We start from the raw sequence: 22,088 nt of genomic DNA, 5'->3' as shown, positions 1-22,088 counted from the left end.
TTTTATTATATTAGTTATGACATTATTATGAGTTACGGCAATTTATTTGCAAACGAAATAAAAAATTTAATAGTTTAACAAAGTTATAAAAAAATTATAGAACTTTTAATTTTTTATTTCACTTATACATAAAACATCATTCGAAATTTATTTAAAACTTTTCCCAAGGGTCGTTTTTTTCTGAAACTTCACGTTTCTAATTTTCCGGCTGTAAAAAAATTATTTTTAACTTTACACTCTTTCGAAAAAATTTTCATTCATTTGCATTTAAGAAATTCATTCATTAACTCAATACAAGGTCTTCTTTTTTTATGGGTTCCTCCTTCATAACTTTACTTTGTTACAACTTCTATCATCTTCAAACTTTTTATTGTACATTGGATAAAAAATTTCCTTTAAAAAAAAGATGCAATAATCATAAAAACTTATTTACACAATTCTAATAAATTAACATAAATCGACATTTAGGAAAACGATTAAAATAGTTCACAACTTTGATTTTTCATTTTCTACCTTTCATTTCATATCTTTCAAAACTTCAATTTCTAGTTGTTTCATAACTCTCAAACAGATTGCTATATTATTTTTTGTAGCCAATGTTGATGGATGATTAATACCTAAAATATCCGTTCGTATTTTATCAACTTGATAATAAATTTCTAAAGCTTCATTATATTTTCCCATTCGACTCAAACAGAGTGCTATATTATTTTTTGTAGCCAATGTTGATGGATGATTGATACCTAAAATATCCGTTCGTATTTTATCAACTTGATAATAAATTTCTAAAGCTTCATTATATTTTCCCATTCCATAAAAACAGTTTGCTATATTATTTTTTGTATCCAATGTTGATGGATGATTGATACCTAAAATATCCGTTCGTATTTTATCAACTTGATAATAAATTTCTAAAGCTTCATTATATTTTCCCATATCACTCAAACAGTTTGCTATATTATTTTTTGTATCCAATGTTGATGGATGATTGATACCTAAAATATCCGTTCGTATTTTATCAACTTGATAATAAATTTCTAAAGCTTCATTATATTTTCCCATATCACTCAAACAGTTTGCTATATTATTTTTTGTAGCCAATGTTGATGGATGATTGATACCTAAAATATCCGTTCGTATTTTATCAACTTGATAATAAATTTCTAAAGCTTCATTATATTTTCCCATTCCATAAAAACAGTTTGCTATATTATTTTTTGTATCCAATGTTGATGGATGATTGATACCTAAAATATCCGTTCGTATTTTATCAACTTGATAATAAATTTCTAAAGCTTCATTATATTTTCCCATTCCATAAAAACAGTTTGCTATATTATTTTTTGTATCCAATGTTGATGGATGATTGATACCTAAAATATCCGTTCGTATTTTATCAACTTGATAATAAATTTCTAAAGCTTCATTATATTTTCCCATATCACTCAAACAGAGTGCTATATTATTTTTTGTATCCAATGTTGATGGATGATTGATACCTAAAATATCCGTTCGTATTTTATCAACTTGATAATAAATTTCTAAAGCTTCATTATATTTTCCCATTCGACTCAAACAGTTTGCTATATTATATTTTGTATCCAATGTTGATGGATGATTGATACCTAAAATATCCGTTCGTATTTTATCAACTTGATAATAAATTTCTAAAGCTTCATTATATTTTCCCATATCACTCAAACAGAGTGCTATATTATTTTTTGTATCCAATGTTGATGGATGATTGATACCTAAAATATCCGTTCGTATTTTATCAACTTGATAATAAATTTCTAAAGCTTCATTATATTTTCCCATTCCATAAAAACAGTTTGCTATATTATTTTTTGTATCCAATGTTGATGGATGATTGATACCTAAAATATCCGTTCGTATTTTATCAACTTGATAATAAATTTCTAAAGCTTCATTATATTTTCCCATATCACTCAAACAGTTTGCTATATTATTTTTTGTAGCCAATGTTGATGGATGATTGATACCTAAAATATCCGTTCGTATTTTATCAACTTGATAATAAATTTCTAAAGCTTCATTATATTTTCCCATTCCATAAAAACAGTTTGCTATATTATTTTTTGTATCCAATGTTGATGGATGATTGATACCTAAAATATCCGTTCGTATTTTATCAACTTGATAATAAATTTCTAAAGCTTCATTATATTTTCCCATTCGACTCAAACAGAGTGCTATATTGTTTTTTGTAGCCAATGTTGATGGATGATTGATACCTAAAATTTCCGTTTGTATTTTATCAAATTGATAATAAATTTCTAAAGCTTCATTATATTTTCCCATTCGACTCAAACAGACTGCTATATTATTTTTTGTAGCCAATATTGATGGATGATTGATACCTAAAATTTCCGTTTGTATTTTATCAAATTGATAATAAATTTCTAAAGCTTCATTATATTTTCCCATTCGACTCAAACAGTTTGCTATATTATTTTTTGTAGCCAATGTTGATGGATGATTGATACCTAAAATATCCGTTCGTATTTTATCAGCTTGATAATAAATTTCTAAAGCTTCATTATATTTTCCCATATCTCTTAAACAGTTTGCTATGCTATGTTTAGTATCTAAAGTTATTTTATTTTCAATTCCATAAGATTTTATGTTATACTTTTCAATGGAATTGAGAATGTTTATTGCTTCTTGAAAGAAACCTTTGTTTGATAAGAAACTTTGGATATTCTGACTCTGTTGATGGAACACTTCACACATTTTTGGTTTATTAATACGAAACATATGGATGAAATGGTTATAGAAGTGCTTCCCATCGTCAACGTGTTCCTTTACCACTTCCAACTCTAATTTTAGAAAACGGGCGATGTTTTCGTTGCATATTTTTGTTATTTCTTTGCGTTTTTGATAACATTTACTAGCTAACTGGGTCATTTCGTGCATCGCGTACCTATCGTTGTCATCGTCGAAACGATCAAGCAACGAATAACTTACTAGTAAACTTATTGTTCGATTTATCAAAAGCTCTTCGTTTATTTTCAGGTGTTTTGAAATACCGTGAATAAACTTTTTTGTAATGTGTTGACCGTCGCAATAAGATAAATGGTTTAAAATTTCCACTGATTTTTCATTCGATTTCTCTATTTTGTTTAATACCAAGCTAATTGATGTTATAATAAACTTTGTTTCCACTTCAGTGGGGATACCTTCCTCCAGCATTTCGAAAGGATATGATCGAAAAAGATCTAAATATTCCTGCAAAGAGACGCTGTTGTTGTTTATATAGAGAATGGCTTGATTAATGGCGAGTGGATGATATTGAAGCACTTTGGTTATTTCTTTTAGTTTTTCGTCATCGCTTGTTAATATTTGTTTAACATTTCTTTTTGCGAAAAGTAACGCATCTTGTGGCGAGAAAGAGTTAATTTGCACTTGATTAACATCGTTAGACCATGATTTCCATTGCGATGTTACCAAAATAAATGCATTTTTTTTGTTTGATACGTATTTTTCAAAATTCTTCACACTCTCATCGTCGACGTTGTCGAAAATGTAAAGCGTTTTTTCTCTTTCAAAATAATGATGTATTTTTCTAGAGACTACTTCAATGTCGAACGGATCGCCTTGAGAATCTCTTACGCTTAACCCTAGTTGGTGACAGAGATTAGTCATAGAAACTTGTATTTTATCAAATGCTGCATCCACCCACACAATACTTTCAAAATGGTCGTTATAAAATGCTGCATACTTTCTAGCGAGCTGAGTCTTTCCAATTCCAGACATTCCAGTTAAAATCGTGATTGATTTACCCGAATGGTTTGTTTGGCACACGAATTTATGAATTTGATGAAGTTCATCGTCACGCGAAAAGAAGGCTTTTGTCGGCGGCAGGATACCGAAAATGGAGTGTCGGGATATTAACTCTAAAAGACAAAAACTTTTCATATTTAACTGCACGGTGACATTTTTTGAGGAATGTTTAGAAGTTATTTTTTGAACGGCATTTCGCATTCATCTTTTTTTTTTTTTTTTTATAGGAAAAACATAATAAAATTTATCTAGGACATAAATGACGATTAAATCAACGATATCTATTAAAAAATTGTCACTATCTGCTGATATTTAATACGCTTGCTATTTTGATGATGAAATATTCTGTCTTTAAGTTTGTTTTATTATTAAGCAATTCCATTTGTAAACGCTATTTAAAACAATTGCTGTTTTTTTTAGAAAAAGCATTTTACATGTAAAATACTCCCAGAGGAATATTTTGATTTTTAATTTGAGAACCTGTCGCAATATAGTTATATTTTCGAAATCGAAATCAATTTTCTTAAAAAAGTATTTTGAAAAAGTTGAAAAAAACTTTTCTTCGTTAGATGTTTTATGCAGTTTTACCCTTTGGGGGAGGGTGGGATGTTATAATCGTGCAATGCAGGAGCGCTGCAAAAAAAATCAAGATAGCGAGTCACATTCAACTTTTATTTCATATTTTTAGTAATATTGTAAACGTTTTAATTAACAATGTATTTACAATGTAATTAACAATGAAATAAATAGCTAATTTTTTGAACTTAAATCAAGTGTGAATTTAATCCGCAAAATTGCTAAATGATTTTGCAGATAAAAAGGCCCGAAGTTTTGTGACAAATTTGCTAAATAAATTAAGGAAAGTTTGTCCTTTTCAAAAATGTTTGTGTCAGGTAAAAAATCTGTTAATGTTCTGCAGTGCTTTAACTTTTATTGTATATTTTTTGTTTTTTTTTGTTTTGTTTTTTTTTTTTATCTCTAATAAATATTCAGGGGCCGCAGGAGAACATCGGCATGCAACAGCGGCACAAAAATTATCAAGCTCAAAATACCTACTTCGTTCGCATTTACTGATCAAATCTTTACGCTTGCAAAAAAGTAATCCTCTTTTCACATCTCGCCACTTTTTTGATGGATTTTCCTTACGCCATCGGTTTAGTATTTGCAAAGTTTGTTCTCTCGTAGTTTCAAATTCTTCTTTTACATTATCGATTGCTGAGTCATCAACCGAAAGACATCGAGCAAACTTTTGCCAATCATAGGTCAACAAATCAGCAAGCGTTGTAAACACATCTTGTGGAAACTTTTCAACTATAAGAGAGGGTTACTTTTTTGAAAATTGAAAATCTGTCTGAAATGGGAAATCGTCAGATTAGAACTATTTTGTTCTATCTCCAATTTTAAACGTTGGGAGAAAATGAATTGTTAATTTTACTAAGTAATGATTACTTTTAGAATACAATTTATTTAAAAACTTTTTTTTATAAATAGTTTCTTTAAATATAAATTATTTAAAGAATAAGTTATTATTTCTTAAAAAAATAATAGTAAAATTATAAATAATTTTTACTTATAGAAAAAAATCAAAAACTTTCTTTCAACGTTTAAAATGGGAGATAGAACAAAATAATTCTAACCTGACGAAATGTTAAAAGTATTTTATTACCCTTTACATCGTCCGACTCGTTCTCCATGACAACTTCGTCTTTTAAAGCCGTTCTACGAAAAAGAAGTCCATTAATTGCGATGATAAATTTTAGTAAAACGCTCTAAAATTTGTCAGCAAACTATTTTCGCAGTTAATAAACGAGTACATAGAAATAGGCGCTGCTTCAAAATAAATTAGAGCAGTTTTAGAAGTGAAATAAACCGTTTTATATCAGATATTTCAGGAACCCTCTTAGTCACTGAAACTAAACTGCCATCCTAGTAAACTTCCTTTTGAAGGAATACATTTTATTGACAGTTAAAGTGACTTGACTCACGGGGCCACTGCACTTTATGAACAAAAAAGATGCTAATGATCCATCTTTCCTAAAGCAACTGTTTTAAAAGAAACTTGAGCAATTCTCAATAATACAGCAGTACCTGCACGATTGTGATCTTCAGAAATTAGGACTTGTGGCATTGTTTTGAAATAATGATTAACGAAGCAGTAGGTTAAAGAACAGTTATGAAGTCCAATACAATTTTTTTTAACTGTATTTATGGCAGTTTAAATGTTGAGAGGTTTTTCAAAAAGGGTTCTTAATCTGATTTCTGATATTTCGTTTCTGGTATTAAACTTTTCATATTCAAGATCTGTTATTCAGTTACGAACTTTGTTATTATTCATGTATTCACTTCTTCCTGTATTTGTTATTCACTTCCGTAAAGTCATATTTTCCTCTTTTTTCCCCGGCTTTTCTAACTATGAAACTAAAATTGTTGAAATATCAGGTAACAAATAACAAGAGTAAAACAAAAGTAGATGACGTACCGGTATATTTGTTCCTCTAGTATCTCCATTTTTTTTTATTGAAAAAGTTCTTTTCTGTGATCGATATGTGAGTTGCTGGTTGATCGACAAAACAAGTGTTGAACTCTACAGTTTTTCTCGAACTGATAGAAACCAGCACGTTAAGAGTTTATAACTGAGTCATGCTACAGCAAACCAAAGAAAGTGAAAAGGCAAAAACCCATTAAGTCAATAAAATGTTTGAACTGGTTTCCAATAATGAAAAACTACTAACCGAAATCTGCGATGAAACAAACTGAAATTGGTAAGCTCTTGTTTTAGTTTATAGTTTTAATTATTTGCTTTAGTTGTTAGAAGTTTCACTTAAAAACGCTTCAAGTCAGTTAACTTTCTTGCTGGTTGTTGATTTTTTTAAAATTGATGTGAGATTATTTTATTTTATATAACAATGGCCGTCGATGGGTGAGAGTCTTAATCAAATAATAGGATTTAACAAAGTAATAGGATGGAATTTTTTTATTAAAGCATAAAATGTCCAAAACGAGGTATCCTGAAAGAGATAATTTGTCACTGTGCAGGAGCGGATCCAGGGTGTAGCAAGTGAAGCAATTGCTACAGTCAACTCGGACTACGTTTGTTATTATTTTCTACACACATATATAAAAATAAATATATATATATTTTTATATAAAATAACAGAAAATTTTAGATCAAGTTTTGGCCGCTGTCGTTGCTTAACTAATTTTACTAAATCGAAAAATAAAACTTTTGCTATAAAAAAACCCGAGTTTTTATAGGGTTTTATCTCTCATGTTCATAAATTTTTGTAAGAATGTCAAACATTTCGCAGCGGAGCTACTAAATTTTGACTGGGAGTGAAATAAAATGGCAAATTATGTATTGCAACTGTAGTAAAATCCTGTTTGTCATGTTTCTAAACAACTCTAAGTTTACCCCCGTGCATTTGCAATATTAAATACATATTTAGTATCACCTTTTTATTATCAAGGAGGTCTTATATAAGTACTAAAAGTCATTAACTGAGAACCTGTAGCAAGTGTAGCAAAAAACCAAAATTGTACTTGGGTGAATTAATATTACTTTATATATGGTTTATAAACTTTTTTAATAAAAGAAATGGAGCTGTATCAAGCGTTAAAACAATCATTCTTTAATAGATTAGATTAAATTGTGTAACACCGCCGAATTAAACAATATCTGCCAGCAAAACATTTTAAATTTTTGAAGGGTATCTATATCTTAGGAAAAATAAAAAAAAAAAAAATGGTCCTCCGTCACCTAGCTACGCCACTGTTGCTGTGGCTTTCTGGTTTTACTTTTGCTACCGTCAATATTTTTCCTGGATCCTCCACTGCTGTGTACTACGCGTCCGCTCTGATAATAAAAAGGAAAGTTTTAGAGAATATTTAGAGAACTGTTCATCATTTTGAAGTAATTTTTTTCACAGAACCTTAAATTTGAGATATTGTTTGTTTATACATATGATTACTAAAAAGAGTACGGTCTTTTTTAGAACCATTTCATTCCTGTTATTTAGGCGGTTTATCCGGACTAAATCGATTTTTGATTAAAAAGATAAAAAACTGGTAAATTAATAACTCAATGAGTTCCATGTCCTTCGATTGCAGAGTGAAGGTTCTGATGTGAAATAAGATGTTTAACAAAATGTGGGTATGAAGATTTTAACCACTTTTTAAAAGATGGTTATTAACTTCAATTGCATGATACTTTCTTCATTTCTTTGTTTCTTAATAAAACTAATAAATTAAAAACGAATGAATGATACTTTTTTGATTTCTTTTCTTAATATGAACCAATTTCTTTGTTTCTTTGACTTCCTAAAGTTATTTAACAACAAACATTAAAATTTAAAAAAAATTAACAAGTTGTGTTTTTATTATATATAGTATAGCTTAAGACAAACTAATTATTATAAGAAACTAACTATCATTAGTTTCTAATTCTTATTTTGACACATTCAAGTAAAAAACTGTATTCACTGTAATTATTAGATAAAATTGAAATGTAAACAAAAGTTTCGTTCGAAGTATGTCTCAGCAAACGTCATGTGGAGCAACATTTCATATTTACAACAAACCCTCAAGAATTGCACAACGCATTACTAATAGAGATGGCAATCGAACTCTTTTTTTAAAAATTCGGTTTCGGTTCGTTTATATCTAATGTTCGAGTTCGATAAGCATAGCTCTGGTTCGGTTCGGTAACAAGTAAAGTTTGGGTTCGATTCGGTATCAACACAACTGTTTTTTTATTAGTTACAAAGCTTTGCATCCACAATGATAAAACACAAATAAATTAAAGTAATATTAAGTAGTTAAAGCATTGCAAATTATTTAAAATAACTTGCAATTTACTGCAACTTCAAAAGTTCAAAAAACAATGCAGTTATTAATTGCTAATAGCTGCAGTTAAAGTGCACAAAACATTAAAACAGTAACTTTCTGAACACAGGTAATGGTAGCTTAAGTAGCCTGCTGTGAGTCTGGTAATCAGGACTGCATGTTGTATTTGAGAATTATCAGCATCTCTAATGTTTCTGGGTTTAGACGAGCCCTGCGCTCACTCATTGTCAACCCCACACACTGAAAACACTCTTTCACTGGGAGTACTTTTAGCAGGAATAGCCAACAACTTTCTATCAATCAATGCCTTCATCGGAAGTTTTTGTTCACGCTCATCTTCTTTCCAGAATTGTAATGCATCACACGGCATGTATTTTACGAATTCATGTCTTATTTCATATCTGCCGACCTTAGGCAAATAACGGTAGCTGTTTTAAAGTCTACCAGCAAATCATTTGATTCAGGGTTTGTTCTTCTTTGAATTAGGCAGCTGATCTGAATGACTGCATTCACTAAAACTGTCTACATCTGCATTACCTGAGTCCTTGCGTATCACTTGATTTGGTGAAGAAATGATTTTGTCTACCATACTACGCATCTCTGAATAATCAAAATTGCGATCTTCTGTATTGACGAAATACAAGTATTTGTAAGAAGGAACAATGAGTGTTGATAGCTTGTGCAAAGGAAGAATAATATATTTTTCATTCAAGCTGGACAGAAAAGCTGCCTTCAAATCACGCATACTGTCACTGTCTGAACCATTGCTCTCACAGACTGACCGAAGAAAAAAATAGCATCGGCCATACATCAAGGGCCGATAAAATAATATTTATTAGATACAAGGTATCCTGTTTGAGAGTGTGATTTAGTTCCTGGTTTTTTCCACTATGTTTGAAGTAGCCCACCATTTCCTTTAAAGTCTTGATCATTTCATAAACTAAATTAGCACCAAGGGATTTCAAAGTCTTTTCAACAGCTATATTCAGATTATGACCTGCACAGCTAAGTCTAACATCGTTGCAATAAGCCGACTTCATATCACTCCCTTTGTCAGTCACAAATACCGAATGGTCACTTCTTATAGTCTGAGGGAAAAGTTTTTTAAGTGAATTCAGTTTTCTTTAGTTTTACGGCAATGCCAGTTTTAGACTCACTAAACTCAAATAATCCATCACGTTTACTTATAAGGCAATAACTGCTGTTTAAGTAATGTGATGTAAAAGTCTGACAAGAGTATTTTAGAATGTCATCGGTCCAGTGATCAGTTCTTATTGCGACATGAGTAACCCCAACAGGTTTTTCTTTCAGCTTTTTAACACATTCGTTGTAAAAACTTTGGAAGTAGTGCCATAGAAAGCATTTTTCGATCACACATAATATCCTCAAGTTGCAACAATCCATTCTTCGATCCAATATCAATCATTGTTTGAGCAAAGTGACGGAACCCATCATTATGAACACGCGAGAACGGCTGAATGTCTTTAGCAATTGTGCACACGGCTGCACGTTGAGCACTTTCACATACGTGTTTAGGAGCCTGTAAAGCATAAAGCAATAAACAATAGACATTAAATACATAGCAATACATAATGGCTTTTTTTTGTACTACAAAAAACATTTTATTTCTAAAATATTGCAAACAACTGGTAACATATATTTTGCTATCAATGGCAGTAAGTAACAGGTGAAAAGTTAAACAGTAAATATAAAAAAGCAAGATCCGCTGATTATATTTATAACTATATTTATAACTATATTATTTAACCTGTCTTTTTAGGCATAGATTTGTCATTTTTAATTGTCCAGGTTATGTATTGATCTCATTGATATGTGATGTATTATGTCTTTGTAGAGTTGTATTATGACCTATTGGCACTGGCAACCATAATCCACACTGGTTACAAACGGCAAACTCCTTGACAACCTGTTGATCACTACATGATCACTCGCAGTTATACAAAACTCAAATAAAATGTATTGTAACTAAGGTCAATTGACTCTATTTAGCATTTAATATTCAGTTAATTATCAAACCTGAATTCAGCTTAGTTTGGCATTGTGTGCAACATGAAATACCTGAGAAATGCATTGATTAATTGATATATTTGTAAAACTAAGTAATCATATATGCAGTAAGTCTAAGGACAAACCTCATCCCCAACTTCAACGCAACGGAAGCGTGTCCAGCATTCACTCTTTGTCCATTATGTAGGAACTAAGCTTGCCGCTCCGTCTGTAATCAATTTCTCCAACACGTTTTTAGTCCACTTACGAGTTAGTTTACTGTTACTCATTATTACTAAAATATTATATAATTATCGTAATCGATAATTACTGAGATATGAATAAAAACTCAGAATGATGACAATAACTTGTTATTACAAATGTTTAAAAAACAACATTTCGATTTTGGTTCGTAATGCTATGTATTATAGACTTATAGCGAGGTTACAATTATTTTGTTCTATTTCCCATTTTAAACGTTGGGAGAGAGTTTTTGATTTTTTTCTAAAAGTAAAAAATACTCAAAATTTTAGCTTAGTTTTTAAAAAGTAATAGCTTATGCTTTAAGTAATTTTCATTCAAACAAATTATCTAGAAAAATGTTTAAAAAATAAATATATTTTAAAAGTAATTACTACTTACTAAAGTTACTAATTAATTTTTTCCCAACATTAAAAATGAGAAAATAAAATAATTCTAACCTCACGGTATGTTATGTATTAAGTTATGTATTGTGGTGATATGCGAATTGCGAATTTTTCACTTTTGCAAACCTCTGTTTGGCTTGGTTAGGGTTAGGACAGTTGGTTTGATTCGGTTCGTTCCCAACAATTTTAAAGTTCGGGTTCGGTTTGGTAACAACTAGAGATAAAACAATCGTCGTGTGTGAACGTGTTTCGAAATCTTTTAAGTGGTATAAAATTGAATTAAACAGAATTTTCAAATTCGCATAGGAATAAAATATATTTTGGCAGATTTCAAAATCGTAAAAGTTCATAAAAAATTTAATATGACGGTTTTTAAAATCGTATTATTTCAAATAAAGTATATTTTCGCGGTTTTTAAAATCGTAAAAAGTTGTATGAACTCGAAAACAGCGTGTTTTAATATTGTTTAAAATTTTTAAAGGCTTTCAAATTCGCTTCCAAAAATTTAACTGTCTTCAAAATTGTTTGAGTAAAAGAAACGAGTGCATACAAAAAGTAAACAAACGAACGTCGCGTGACTTCGTTCAGGTTTTAAGCTCAATGACTTCAAGTTCAAGTTCTATAAATAAAAAGTTTTAAGTGAAGTGAAGTAGTATGATATAATTTAAGTTGAACTTGTATTTGGCTGTACTAGTACTATTTTACTGTTCCCTTCTATTCTGCTAGACTCCTACTCTATCCCTTAGATTTGGAAAAAATCACAATCAATGAGAAGTTACCTATGTTCAGGTTTAAAGACATCGGTAAAAAGTAAGTGAAGTGATAACTGGTTTGATATATGCTTGCAATATCTGCCCTTCTACGTTCTAATTTCTAAATCATAAAAATTTGATATGCTAAGACACTTGTATTTATTTAACAATCGTTCTAGATTTCAAAAATCCAATATCTTAAACATGTGACAAAATTGTTTGCATATTATCGATTATCTAATCTCAAATAATCCTAGCATGCTACCCTAGTAAAGAATATTTAGCTGTCCGCTTCCAGTCTTTGATTCTCATTTTTTTTTGCTAGTTCCTGGCCTTGGGAGCCTAAATGATGTCTGTCTTGCCTTTCCAGTTCAACAATCCTGGAGATTTTTGGAGGCAAGCTGCATTGTTGACCACCTGTCCAGTTTCACTAAAGGCCCGCTGACTTGAGGCACTTGAGGCTTGCAGGCAATAATACTCTCGTGCAAGTCTTGCTAAGATGTGCATCTCTCTGCGACATGTCCTCCACCATTCAAGGACATCAACCTTCAAATCTATCACAGTTGTTTCTTTGAATTTTGCTCACTCAACGGTAATCGGAAGACCCTCAGCTGTAGTATTTGTCTGCCTGAATTGACTCGACACAGTCTAAAAGGAAGGAAGAAAGTGAAACGTTGAGTAAACTTCGTATAAATACTTTAATCTAAAACTGTTTAAATTCAAATAATTTTAACAGGTCAAAGATCGTTTAACTTTGACTCGTGTCTTCAATTCTGCAATGAGCTCAACCATGAAAGGACCTACTCCAGTGACACTGTTCTTTCTAATTTTTTTGACCCTCAGAGAAGCACACCTTTCCACAAGATGAACAATGCTCAATCCATTGCAATTCTCTTATCACTCGACATTGACTCAGAGATGATTCGGCATGTGGTCAGGAGTGGCAGAATGGTTGCAACCAGCTCAAATTGGTCATCTGTAGGAATGGGTGAGGTCCATTCCTTTTTGTCAGCGCTGATAGCACACAGCACACTTCGGATATGGTCAATGTCTTCGAGCATCATCTGGACAGAGTTCCATCTGTTCGCACAAGGAGCAGTGATCTTTCTGTAGGGTACTGAAACAAAAACTAAACTAAAAATTCGCATAAAACTTCGCATGAAATCGTAAACTGTTAGAAAACATTTAAAATTATAAAACATTTGTTAGAATTTGACATCAAACTGTAAAACTTCGTACTCGTATCTACTTGATAAGTTAAAAAGATCACTATTAATCTCGAGGCACATCTTTTTCAACACCCATTCAGCAATAGGAGAGTGATGGACTCGGGTGGAAGTTATCCTTTCGTAGAACAAACTCCTCGGTGATGTAATGAAGAATCACCGCTATGAATGGATTGTTGTTGCGTGAGGTCCAGATGTCAGTGCTGATCGCAACTCGGTCGCAATGAGGAAGCTCCTTGTCAAACATGCTCTTCATGGCCATCTGCAGATTCCTGTTGAGGAGAGGAAACTTAAAGCGAGCCATGCAGGCACCACTTTTAACCCTATACCTCGAGTCAAAGTGGGGAAGCAGTCTTTGGAACGGGATAGAGTCACAGATGAAGTTACCAGTGCCAACTTTTTTTTTGTTCATCTTCTGCCTTTTCAACGTTGTCCTTCTTGGCAGCTTCTGCCTCATCTCGTATCTTTTGATTCTGGGTCAACATCGACCACAGGTGACCACTCAGGGTCAATGCTGAACAGGGAAAAGCGTAACGAGACGAGAAATGTCCTGGGACAATAATTTTGTCTCGGAATTTAAAAATTGTGTCCAGGATATTATTGTCTTGTCTAGTCTCGTTTCGTCTCGAATAAAAAAATAACGAGACGCAGATGCTTACATAGAACCAATAGCAATGGCATTCAGTAATGTTTTCTTAAGGTAAGGTTTTCTTACGGTTTTGATTAATTAACTTTGTATACTGTTTTCGCACCTTCCCTTGAAAGAACTCTCTTTTTGCTTGGATGAAATTCGAATTTTGTCTTATAAACATTGTTGAAAGCATCTGGACAATCAAAGACATAAAGCAAACCATTCCTTTCTAAAAAATTGTGAAAATTTTCAGAAAATCTCTTGACTCCGCTGGCTGCAACCATTGCTGCTGCTCTGCTAATAGGTTCATTGAAACAAAGAACTATTTCAGGATATTTTTTAAGGAATACTTCACCCAATATTCAGTCGGAAGTCTATTTTTAAACAATGGAATGTTAAACGGTGGAAGATTTACGAAACTTTCGTACGTCTGTAGCAGCCTTAGTTAAATCATCCTTCGTCTTAGGGTTGTTCTAAAAATGAGATGACAGTTTTTTAAAAATTGATTGAGGCGGGATATTTGGCGGTTACTTTGCTCGTCCATTATATTGTTGAGATCCATCAGATTTGTTTAGAAACATATTCAAGTATTCAGGAAAAGAAACTATTATAATGGCTATTTAATGACTAAATGGGTTAAACTTGGCTTAAAGCTTTCAGCACCTCCTGCAGAGGGCGGCAGAGAAAACAATATTTAATGAGAACTGATAAAAGTTAACCAAAATGTTTTTGATTTTTTTTTTTTTTTTTTTTTAAATTATTGCTGTGTCTTCTTGTATAAAGCCATTTAATGAGAGTAAATTTAAAATAAGGACTCCCGGTTCCGTAAAATTAAATAAAATAATTTTTGTAACATTCAAAATAAAAGTAATTTTACTTTAAAATCTTTATTTCCAATTTTCTGTTTAAATTTTATTTAAAGTTAAATCAAATTTAAAATTGTTTTTTAAAAAAAACTCATTTTAATTGTACTTAAACTAAATTTTAAAACGTCTTTCAAAATTCTTAACATATCGAGATTTATTGAAGGAGAGTGTGCGATAATAAACCGGCTTTCATTTATGAACGACGGCCGTCGCATTCTCTTTTAGACATAAATCCTTCGAGTAGTTCACCACGAGGAGGTAAAAATAAATTTCAATCGCTTTTTTTTAATCCAAAGTATTTTTAGTCAATGGTTCTATTGAAATATCCTAAAGTAATGATACCACTTGTGTTATACTAAGTTTCTATGTTTAAACGCCAAAAACACAGACAACAAAAGATTCAAGATGTTGATACATTCTTGACTGATAAACGTTTTAAAAGCTCTAAGCTTAATTTCGATCTGTAAAAACTTTTGTGTCATGGTGTTGTTCATACTAGCTATAGTATTTTTCAAACAATAATGAAAAATTTATTTTTTATTTTAAACTTTGAACAACATTTGACAATAATTTCACCAATCAGAAACTAAGCATTTTAAAAATTATCTTTCAATTATGAAGGTAAATATTGTAGTTGTTTTGATACTGCTAAGAATTGAAATATAACTATTGCAAAGGTGCAGTTCCTTAATTGTTTGTAAGAATCATTGCTTGATGTAAACTTTGTAGAAAATTAAATTTAGTTTTTTTTTTTTCTATAAAATTGATCTATCAGTCCATAGTCTAATCAATTGAATTGTCTATTATCTTTCACATGAGAAATATCTAAGGGATGTTTAGTAAATTAAAGTATTTGAAGTGGATAGTAAAATCTTTGCTCATCATTATAACTGAAGTTATCACAATTTTGTTTTACACTTGTTTATTTAAAAAATATATTTGTTAACATCAAAAGATCAGATAAATTTCAAGTTATGAAGTGAATGTCATTTGTCTAAAAATGTGTCAGAAGCAAAAATTGACTTGCTGAAATGGTCTGTCCCAATAAGTTAATATTAACTGAGTCACAGGATCCTTATCCGAAAAAAATCATTTTACATTAGATAGTTTTTTCTTGGAGACATTGTTCAATTTGCATCTAAGGCACCTTCTTGAAGTTCTTTCCCTACTAAAATGGGTTCATAGCTATGGAATGTTGTAGGACTTTGAAATATTTGTTATTCTCTTTCTGCATTTTTATTATTTGTTTTAGTATTTAACATAACATAGCTTGTTACAGATGTATATGAAATATACAGTGTCAGCATCATGCCACTGTGACATACTCCTTTTATATGAAATCTGAAAAAGATACTTGTGGTTATAAATACTGATCTAATTATAAATTCATATCATATGTTTGTATTGAAATTTGGTATAACTTACTATCATATAAATCCAATTAAGCTCATGGTAATCAAATTGCTTTAAAAGTAGTTTTTACATAATATCCAACTTTGTAGTACATTAACTGTTATTCTGTAATATCTTAACTTATTTTTTCCTTGGGTGATTTTTATGTGTAGTTGCAACCTCCTTTACCGTATGTATATAAGTAAATTAATTATATATAAATATTTTTGATTAATTTTAATTTTTTAGAAAGAACTTTGTTTTTTGGAAGAGAAAAAACTAAAGCTATTAGGGTTTTTTTGAATTTTTGAATTTTAAGCCACATTGGCATTAAGAACTGCCGAAAGAAGAAATGTGGTCACTCATCAATGAGGTATCTTAAACTCTTTTAAATACCTTTAAACCAAGACTTATGCATCACTTTTTTATGATAATTTGAAAACTTGTTCTCAGTTAGTCCAATCTTTGTGTAAATATAAAGTTTTTCATGTCTAATTTTCTTTTTTAATGCTGGTGATAATTCCTCAAAATTTCCTATTTCACATAAAGCATGATTCCAATCTTCTTAAGTGTATATTTGTGTTGTTATCTACGAATATTAGGAGTATCAGAAGATTTATCCTGTTATCTAGGAATATTTGAAATGTTGTACAGACGTTTCTTGTAATTTATTAAACTCATTTTGTTTATTGATTATCTAAATTTTTTTTTTTCTTTTTTTATTCTTTTTCTATTTACATACAGAATTATTAGTATATACTGATATGATTTAAGTAATGTTTAATAATTACCCACTCATGTTGTATGTTGTTCATGTTTTACTTCAAGTAGAACATATGACTTACTGAATGGGGTACATCAACATTTGCAGAATAAGCCACAAATGGCTAATATGTTATTTGCTGGAAAAAAGCCAAGTTACAAAATATTATTAAGTTAAAATATAAAATACAATATATACATTGAAACTTGAATCCACTAAGAATGCTCAAAAATGTTCCTTAAAAATGCATGAAGGTAAAAATATTAAATCTTAAAACATTAAACAACTATCCCAGCAAACATTGATAGACGGGTACCGTACGGGGCCCATACGGGTCCGCAACTGGGTCCCGTATGGGAAGACCAACGGTATCCCGTCGGATCTTGGCCGCGGTTTCCATATGGGGCCCATATGGGTATGCCCGCTGGGTATCCCGTATAGTTCCCACAAAGTTTGCCAATTGCAAATCTTGCCAAACTACGTTTATAATTTACAGGTAAAATAAAACTGTATATGATTTGACTGTTTGTTTTAAACAAAATAACAATTAAAATTACAATGTCAAAATTGAGAGAATTTTTAACCATTCTTTAATCGCGTATCATCTGATTTCACGGTTGTTTCGCGAATTGGAAGCTTTTCCATCGTTTTATTCTCGTTTCGAAGCTTTTTCTTGTTTCAATAAAAGCTGTAAAAAATAAAATGTAACTGTTAGTCTGAAATTTTATAGGTAACACACCTGGTTTTATTCATTTAATATATTATAAAACTCTCTACTCAACACTCTTCAGATAAAAAATTGTTGTGATAGTAAATGTATAACATTCCTTTAGTTACCGATAAATAAATTATAATTTTATATTGATATTGTATATATTTTTAAATAAATAAACATACATATTATATTATATATATTTATATGTATATATATTTATATGTATGTATGTATATATATATATATATATATATATATATATATATATATATATATATATATATATATATATATATATATATATATATATATATATATATACATATATATAAATTAGTAAAAACACTTATCTACAAACAACATCATTCGACTGAAACACTTTTACTTAAACTAACCAATGATACATTTGAACTTTTTTAGTTAACTGTACCCAAAAAGTTAAAATTGGTAATTCATATTCATCTAACCAAAATGTAAAATATGGAGCACCCCAAGGCACAGTAACTGGATCCAAATCTCTTTAATATCTAGTTGTGAATACATTTCTAAATGGATGTGTGAATCATTCATAAACCAATCAAAAACAAAAATATTAATTATGGCACCACCTAACATTCAAAAAGATATTATTATTAAGGGTACTTTTGTTAACAAGAAATGCATTTGATTTGTTGATTCTGCAAAAAGTCTAGATGTGATACTCAACAATCAATTATCTTTAAAAACACAAATAAATAAGATTGTTAAAAACTGTTACAATATAATGAGAAATATACCCAAAATAAAACAATTCTTATCCCATAAAGATCTGTGCGCCATAGTATGTTCATTATTACTTTCACAACTATATTATTGTAACTCCCTCTACTTTGGAATTGATAAAACACTATTAAAAAAAACTGCAGTCTGTTCAGAATTGTGCAGCAAGACTGGTATTTAAAACCAGAATAGAAACTCAAGTAAATAACAAAGAACATAACAACTTGCATTGGCTAAAAATTAGAGAAATAATATATTTCAAGGTCGTTTTGATAATGCAGAAATCTATTAAACAGGAAGTACTAACATCATTATGCAATTTAATTCAATACTCTTAGTCAGAAAGAACACTAAAACTAAAAGAAACAAAACACAATAATTGTTTCAGCAATCAAGCATTATCCCAGTATGGTCTTAAACTTTGGAATATACTTCTAAATAGCATCAGTGACAAAAAAAACACAACTATTTTTAATGAAAAACTAAAATCATATTTAATGGTGAATGGAGAACTATTCTACCAGAAAACTCTTGATTATTAAAATTTCTCGCTTTGTTTAATTTGTTGCACAGCTGAGCTAAGTGTTTTGCCAACTTCTGGCAAAACACAGTAGTTGTGGTTAAACCCATGTATTTATTATTTATTTATTTATATATATAAAAGCCTGTCTAAATTATCTCAATCTACAAACTCTAGAACAAAGAAGGCAGTTAGGGGATATGATACAATAATTTAAAGCATTCAAGGGGGTTAATGAAGTAAAGTTGAACCCTGGATAAGTCAGACTTTTACTAAATCGGACAGATTTTCGATTCCCCTTGAACACTCTATACATACGAAGAGCTCGCTTAATTCTGACATTTTCTAAGTCTAAATATCTATCTATTCCCTTTGATATTTCATACATACATATATATACACTATAAAATATTATAAAAAATTAAAATTTTCTCCTACACAAAAACCTTGACAATGGAAGCTATAATATACATAAAATTTTTATACAATGTATAAATGATAAATATTTAATTGGAACCTAACATTATAATAGATAACAAATATTAAAACAATATCTTACTCACTTTTCTCAAAAGGCTTTTCTTGATTATCTCTAAAGGATTGTCTAATTATCAAAAGTATTATTATTTTTTTTGAAACTTTAATAGTTCATAAATGCACAAGTTTTAAGCCAGTAACATAAACATAAGCGGAGTAACACTAACATAAACATCTTTTGTATGTTAAATTAAAATTATGTAACTTTATATGCCTACTTTTTTGGTTTTGATATACTTCATCAACATTTGAGTATCTTCTGCATATCTGCATTTTTCTTTTGCTTCAGATTCTGTGTCTAAATTTTAAAAAGTACTTATTTTAATATTGATGTATCAAAATTTCATTTTCAAATTTCAATAATTATGATTAAATGCTTAATAAATTTATAAAAAATTATCAAAATTATTACTTTACTATCTTTGAGAATATTATATATACTACCTGCAGTTGACAAAATTCTTCCTGAAAACCTAAGCCATCCAACCTCAGGTTCTTGACATATTGATTTAGCTAAGTCTATTTTTTTCATACTTGTCCAGCAAGGCCAATAAAAATCTGTAGATTTTCTAGAGGAAATTATTGATAACACATTTTTACTCATAGCATTCACTAACCAAATTAGTGGTACGTAATCTGTATCGTTTTCTTTATCGAATGCAACTATTGCATACAACATCTCACTCAGTAACACAGTACAGAAATTACACAGTAAGTTACTCTGCTACAAAATAAAAACGAAAATAGAAAAAATCCATACTCTGCAATCTCCTTTATATAGAAATAAAATATTACTAAATTGTACTTTTGGTTTTAAAGAAAAACGTTCAATGGTCTTCAAAAACTATTCATGATTCTAAGAATATATGCCACAAGGAAGTAAGACAATAATGAAAACCCTCACGTCAACTTTATAATATTATATGCAGCATTTCCTTGTGGCGTTACTTTTCATAAACGTAAATATTAATGAATTCTTTAAAGTATTTATTGTTCAAATTGCATGTAAAACTTTGTAAAATTTTCAACTTTTTACTAAAGAAAGAAAAAGAGAAAAATTTATGTATAAAAAACTAAAATAGTTATAACAACTTTTTATATAGAGTTTCATAAAAAACATAAAACGAGAAAACGATTATAACTTTAATTAATACGTTATATTGTAAAAACTTTTTTTGATCAAGGTGGGTCCCTAATGGGAAACCCGTAAAAATCCCAGTTTTCTTAGCCCTTATAATTACCACATGCGGCCCATATTACTATTTTTGCTTAATTTTTCAACCATACGGGACCCGTCTGGAAACCAGAACACAAACCCTTCTAAATCCCGTTCCCATAAGCCCAGTTAAAAACCATACGGTACCCGTCTGTCAATGTTTGCTGGGATCTAACTAATTAAACAAATCATTATTAAAATATTATCATTATTAAACAAATATCGATTACAAGTTGTGGAAGAGAAAATTAGATAAGTGTTTTTACTAATTTATTATTGCTCTGCTCTTTAAGAACATTGAGCACTCTATTTGTAGAATACGCTAAAATGGTTTTAGAAAACGAAAATAAAGCTCTTATTACACATAATAATTTTTATTAAACAACATTAAAAAGCATTAAACAACAACAGCTGCTCATTTTCGCCTGGTTTGTTTAGCACTCAATGTTGATTTTTTTGCATCTGGTAAGACAGCCCTGTTTTCTGCAACTAAATTTAGCACATACTTTTGCTGCTCTTCATCTTTTGTTAAGACAGTATTAAAGTCTTGTACTAACTTCACCCCTCTTTCGGCGCAATCATTAACAACTTTAAGAGACTTCACTACTTCTTTAGAGTCGGCATACGACTCATTGTTTTTCCAGTTTGAAGGATCTTCTTCAAGAAAGGAAATGTCAATATTTAAGAAATTAAAAAATGAAAGTGATTTACACGTTACAAAGTCCTCAAGGGATTTACTCATTACATTTGTATTATCTGCTAATTTCTTTGATGGCCTATATTATACCATAGATGCCGTTTCATTGGCTTGGTTGCAGCGGTCGCTGTATTTTCATTCATTTCACAATATTCCTCATTATTTTTTAGAAAATCTAAATCATTAAATGGGGCCGAGGCACTGAGTGGTGCAGTAAACCACTGTCGAACATATATTAACTCAGCAAACATGCTAATATCTCTTACTGCGTTTAATTCATGTTGCATCATTTTAAACTGATCTCTAAATAACCATATTTTAATTGAATAAATAAGTTTTGCCATCCACCGAGCATGATGGAAGGCTCCAGGTGCTTTAAGTCTTATTCCACTAGGAGGTTGCTCTCCTAAATATATTAGACATAACTCAAGAAGTTCTTTATAATCATCTCGTGGTTGTGAGTCTTGCAAACATTTTTTTAAGAAATTAATTATAGACGACTTTTTTTCAATCGAGAGGTTTGAAAGATATCTTTCAGCTTCTTCATCTTGCACTGTTAGGCTAAAATCATCTTTCTTGATATTCTTCCAGGCTTGTTTAAATCGTTTGAAAATAGCAACATCTGGTTCGGACGTTGTTGGAAAATAAATTTTAAACACAGATCCTGCAACAATTTCAGTAATGTGATGACGACAAGCTAAATTCAATAATTCT

At 30.3% G+C, this 22,088-nt stretch overlaps 3 protein-coding genes and 1 long non-coding RNA gene across 6 annotated transcripts in view; 2 read left to right on the top strand and 2 right to left on the bottom strand.

Moving 5' to 3' along the window:
• Positions 1–6,686, bottom strand: part of LOC149876741 (uncharacterized) — a 103,393-nt gene extending 96,707 nt beyond the window's left edge. The window contains exons 1-4 of the mRNA XM_090075029.1: positions 6,284–6,686; positions 5,471–5,523; positions 4,861–5,115; positions 570–3,917 (exon numbers count right to left, since the gene is read on the bottom strand). Coding sequence (XP_089931155.1) covers positions 570–3,917; positions 4,861–5,115; positions 5,471–5,523; positions 6,284–6,312 — 3,685 coding nt within the window. The 5' untranslated portion in view covers positions 6,313–6,686. The remainder of the gene's footprint in view (positions 1–569; positions 3,918–4,860; positions 5,116–5,470; positions 5,524–6,283) is intronic.
• Positions 1–22,088, top strand: part of LOC149876724 (uncharacterized) — a 316,490-nt gene that overhangs the window by 89,165 nt on the left and 205,237 nt on the right. The gene's annotated exons all lie outside the window — the stretch shown is intronic.
• The window catches only part of LOC149876737 (uncharacterized), a 112,021-nt gene that overhangs the window by 71,146 nt on the left and 18,787 nt on the right, over positions 1–22,088 (top strand). The window lies entirely within an intron of this gene.
• LOC145189612 (uncharacterized) lies at positions 9,962–20,181 on the bottom strand. The gene is made up of 3 exons (XM_090075099.1): positions 19,906–20,181; positions 19,680–19,759; positions 9,962–10,186 (listed from the first exon to the last, which is right to left on the bottom strand). The coding sequence occupies exons 1-3, from the start codon at positions 20,138–20,140 to the stop codon at positions 9,962–9,964; spliced, it is 540 nt and encodes a 179-aa protein (XP_089931225.1). The 5' UTR covers positions 20,141–20,181.

This window comes from Hydra viridissima, unplaced genomic scaffold (genome assembly GCF_058129835.1).
Source record: "Hydra viridissima isolate aposymbiotic clone 2 unplaced genomic scaffold, HvirCarnegie_v1 scaffold_18, whole genome shotgun sequence".
NCBI lineage: Eukaryota > Metazoa > Cnidaria > Hydrozoa > Anthoathecata > Hydridae > Hydra > Hydra viridissima.
The sequence above is the reverse complement of the archived record's forward strand: the minus strand, read 5'-3'. Positions and strand labels throughout refer to the sequence as shown.

What these genes read in the sequence shown, in the direction of transcription:
- LOC145189612 (XM_090075099.1), bottom strand. Translation starts at nt 20,140, where the DNA reads ATGTTGTATGCAATAGTTGCATTCGATAAAGAAAACGATACAGATTAC. An exon ending in AAGAATTTTGTCAACTGCAG is followed by an intron (nt 19,760 to 19,905) that starts GTAGTATATATA and finishes TTTAAAATTTAG; the next exon opens with ACACAGAATCTGAAGCAAAA. An exon ending in AGTATATCAAAACCAAAAAA is followed by an intron (nt 10,187 to 19,679) that starts GTAGGCATATAA and finishes TATGCTTTACAG; the next exon opens with GCTCCTAAACACGTATGTGA.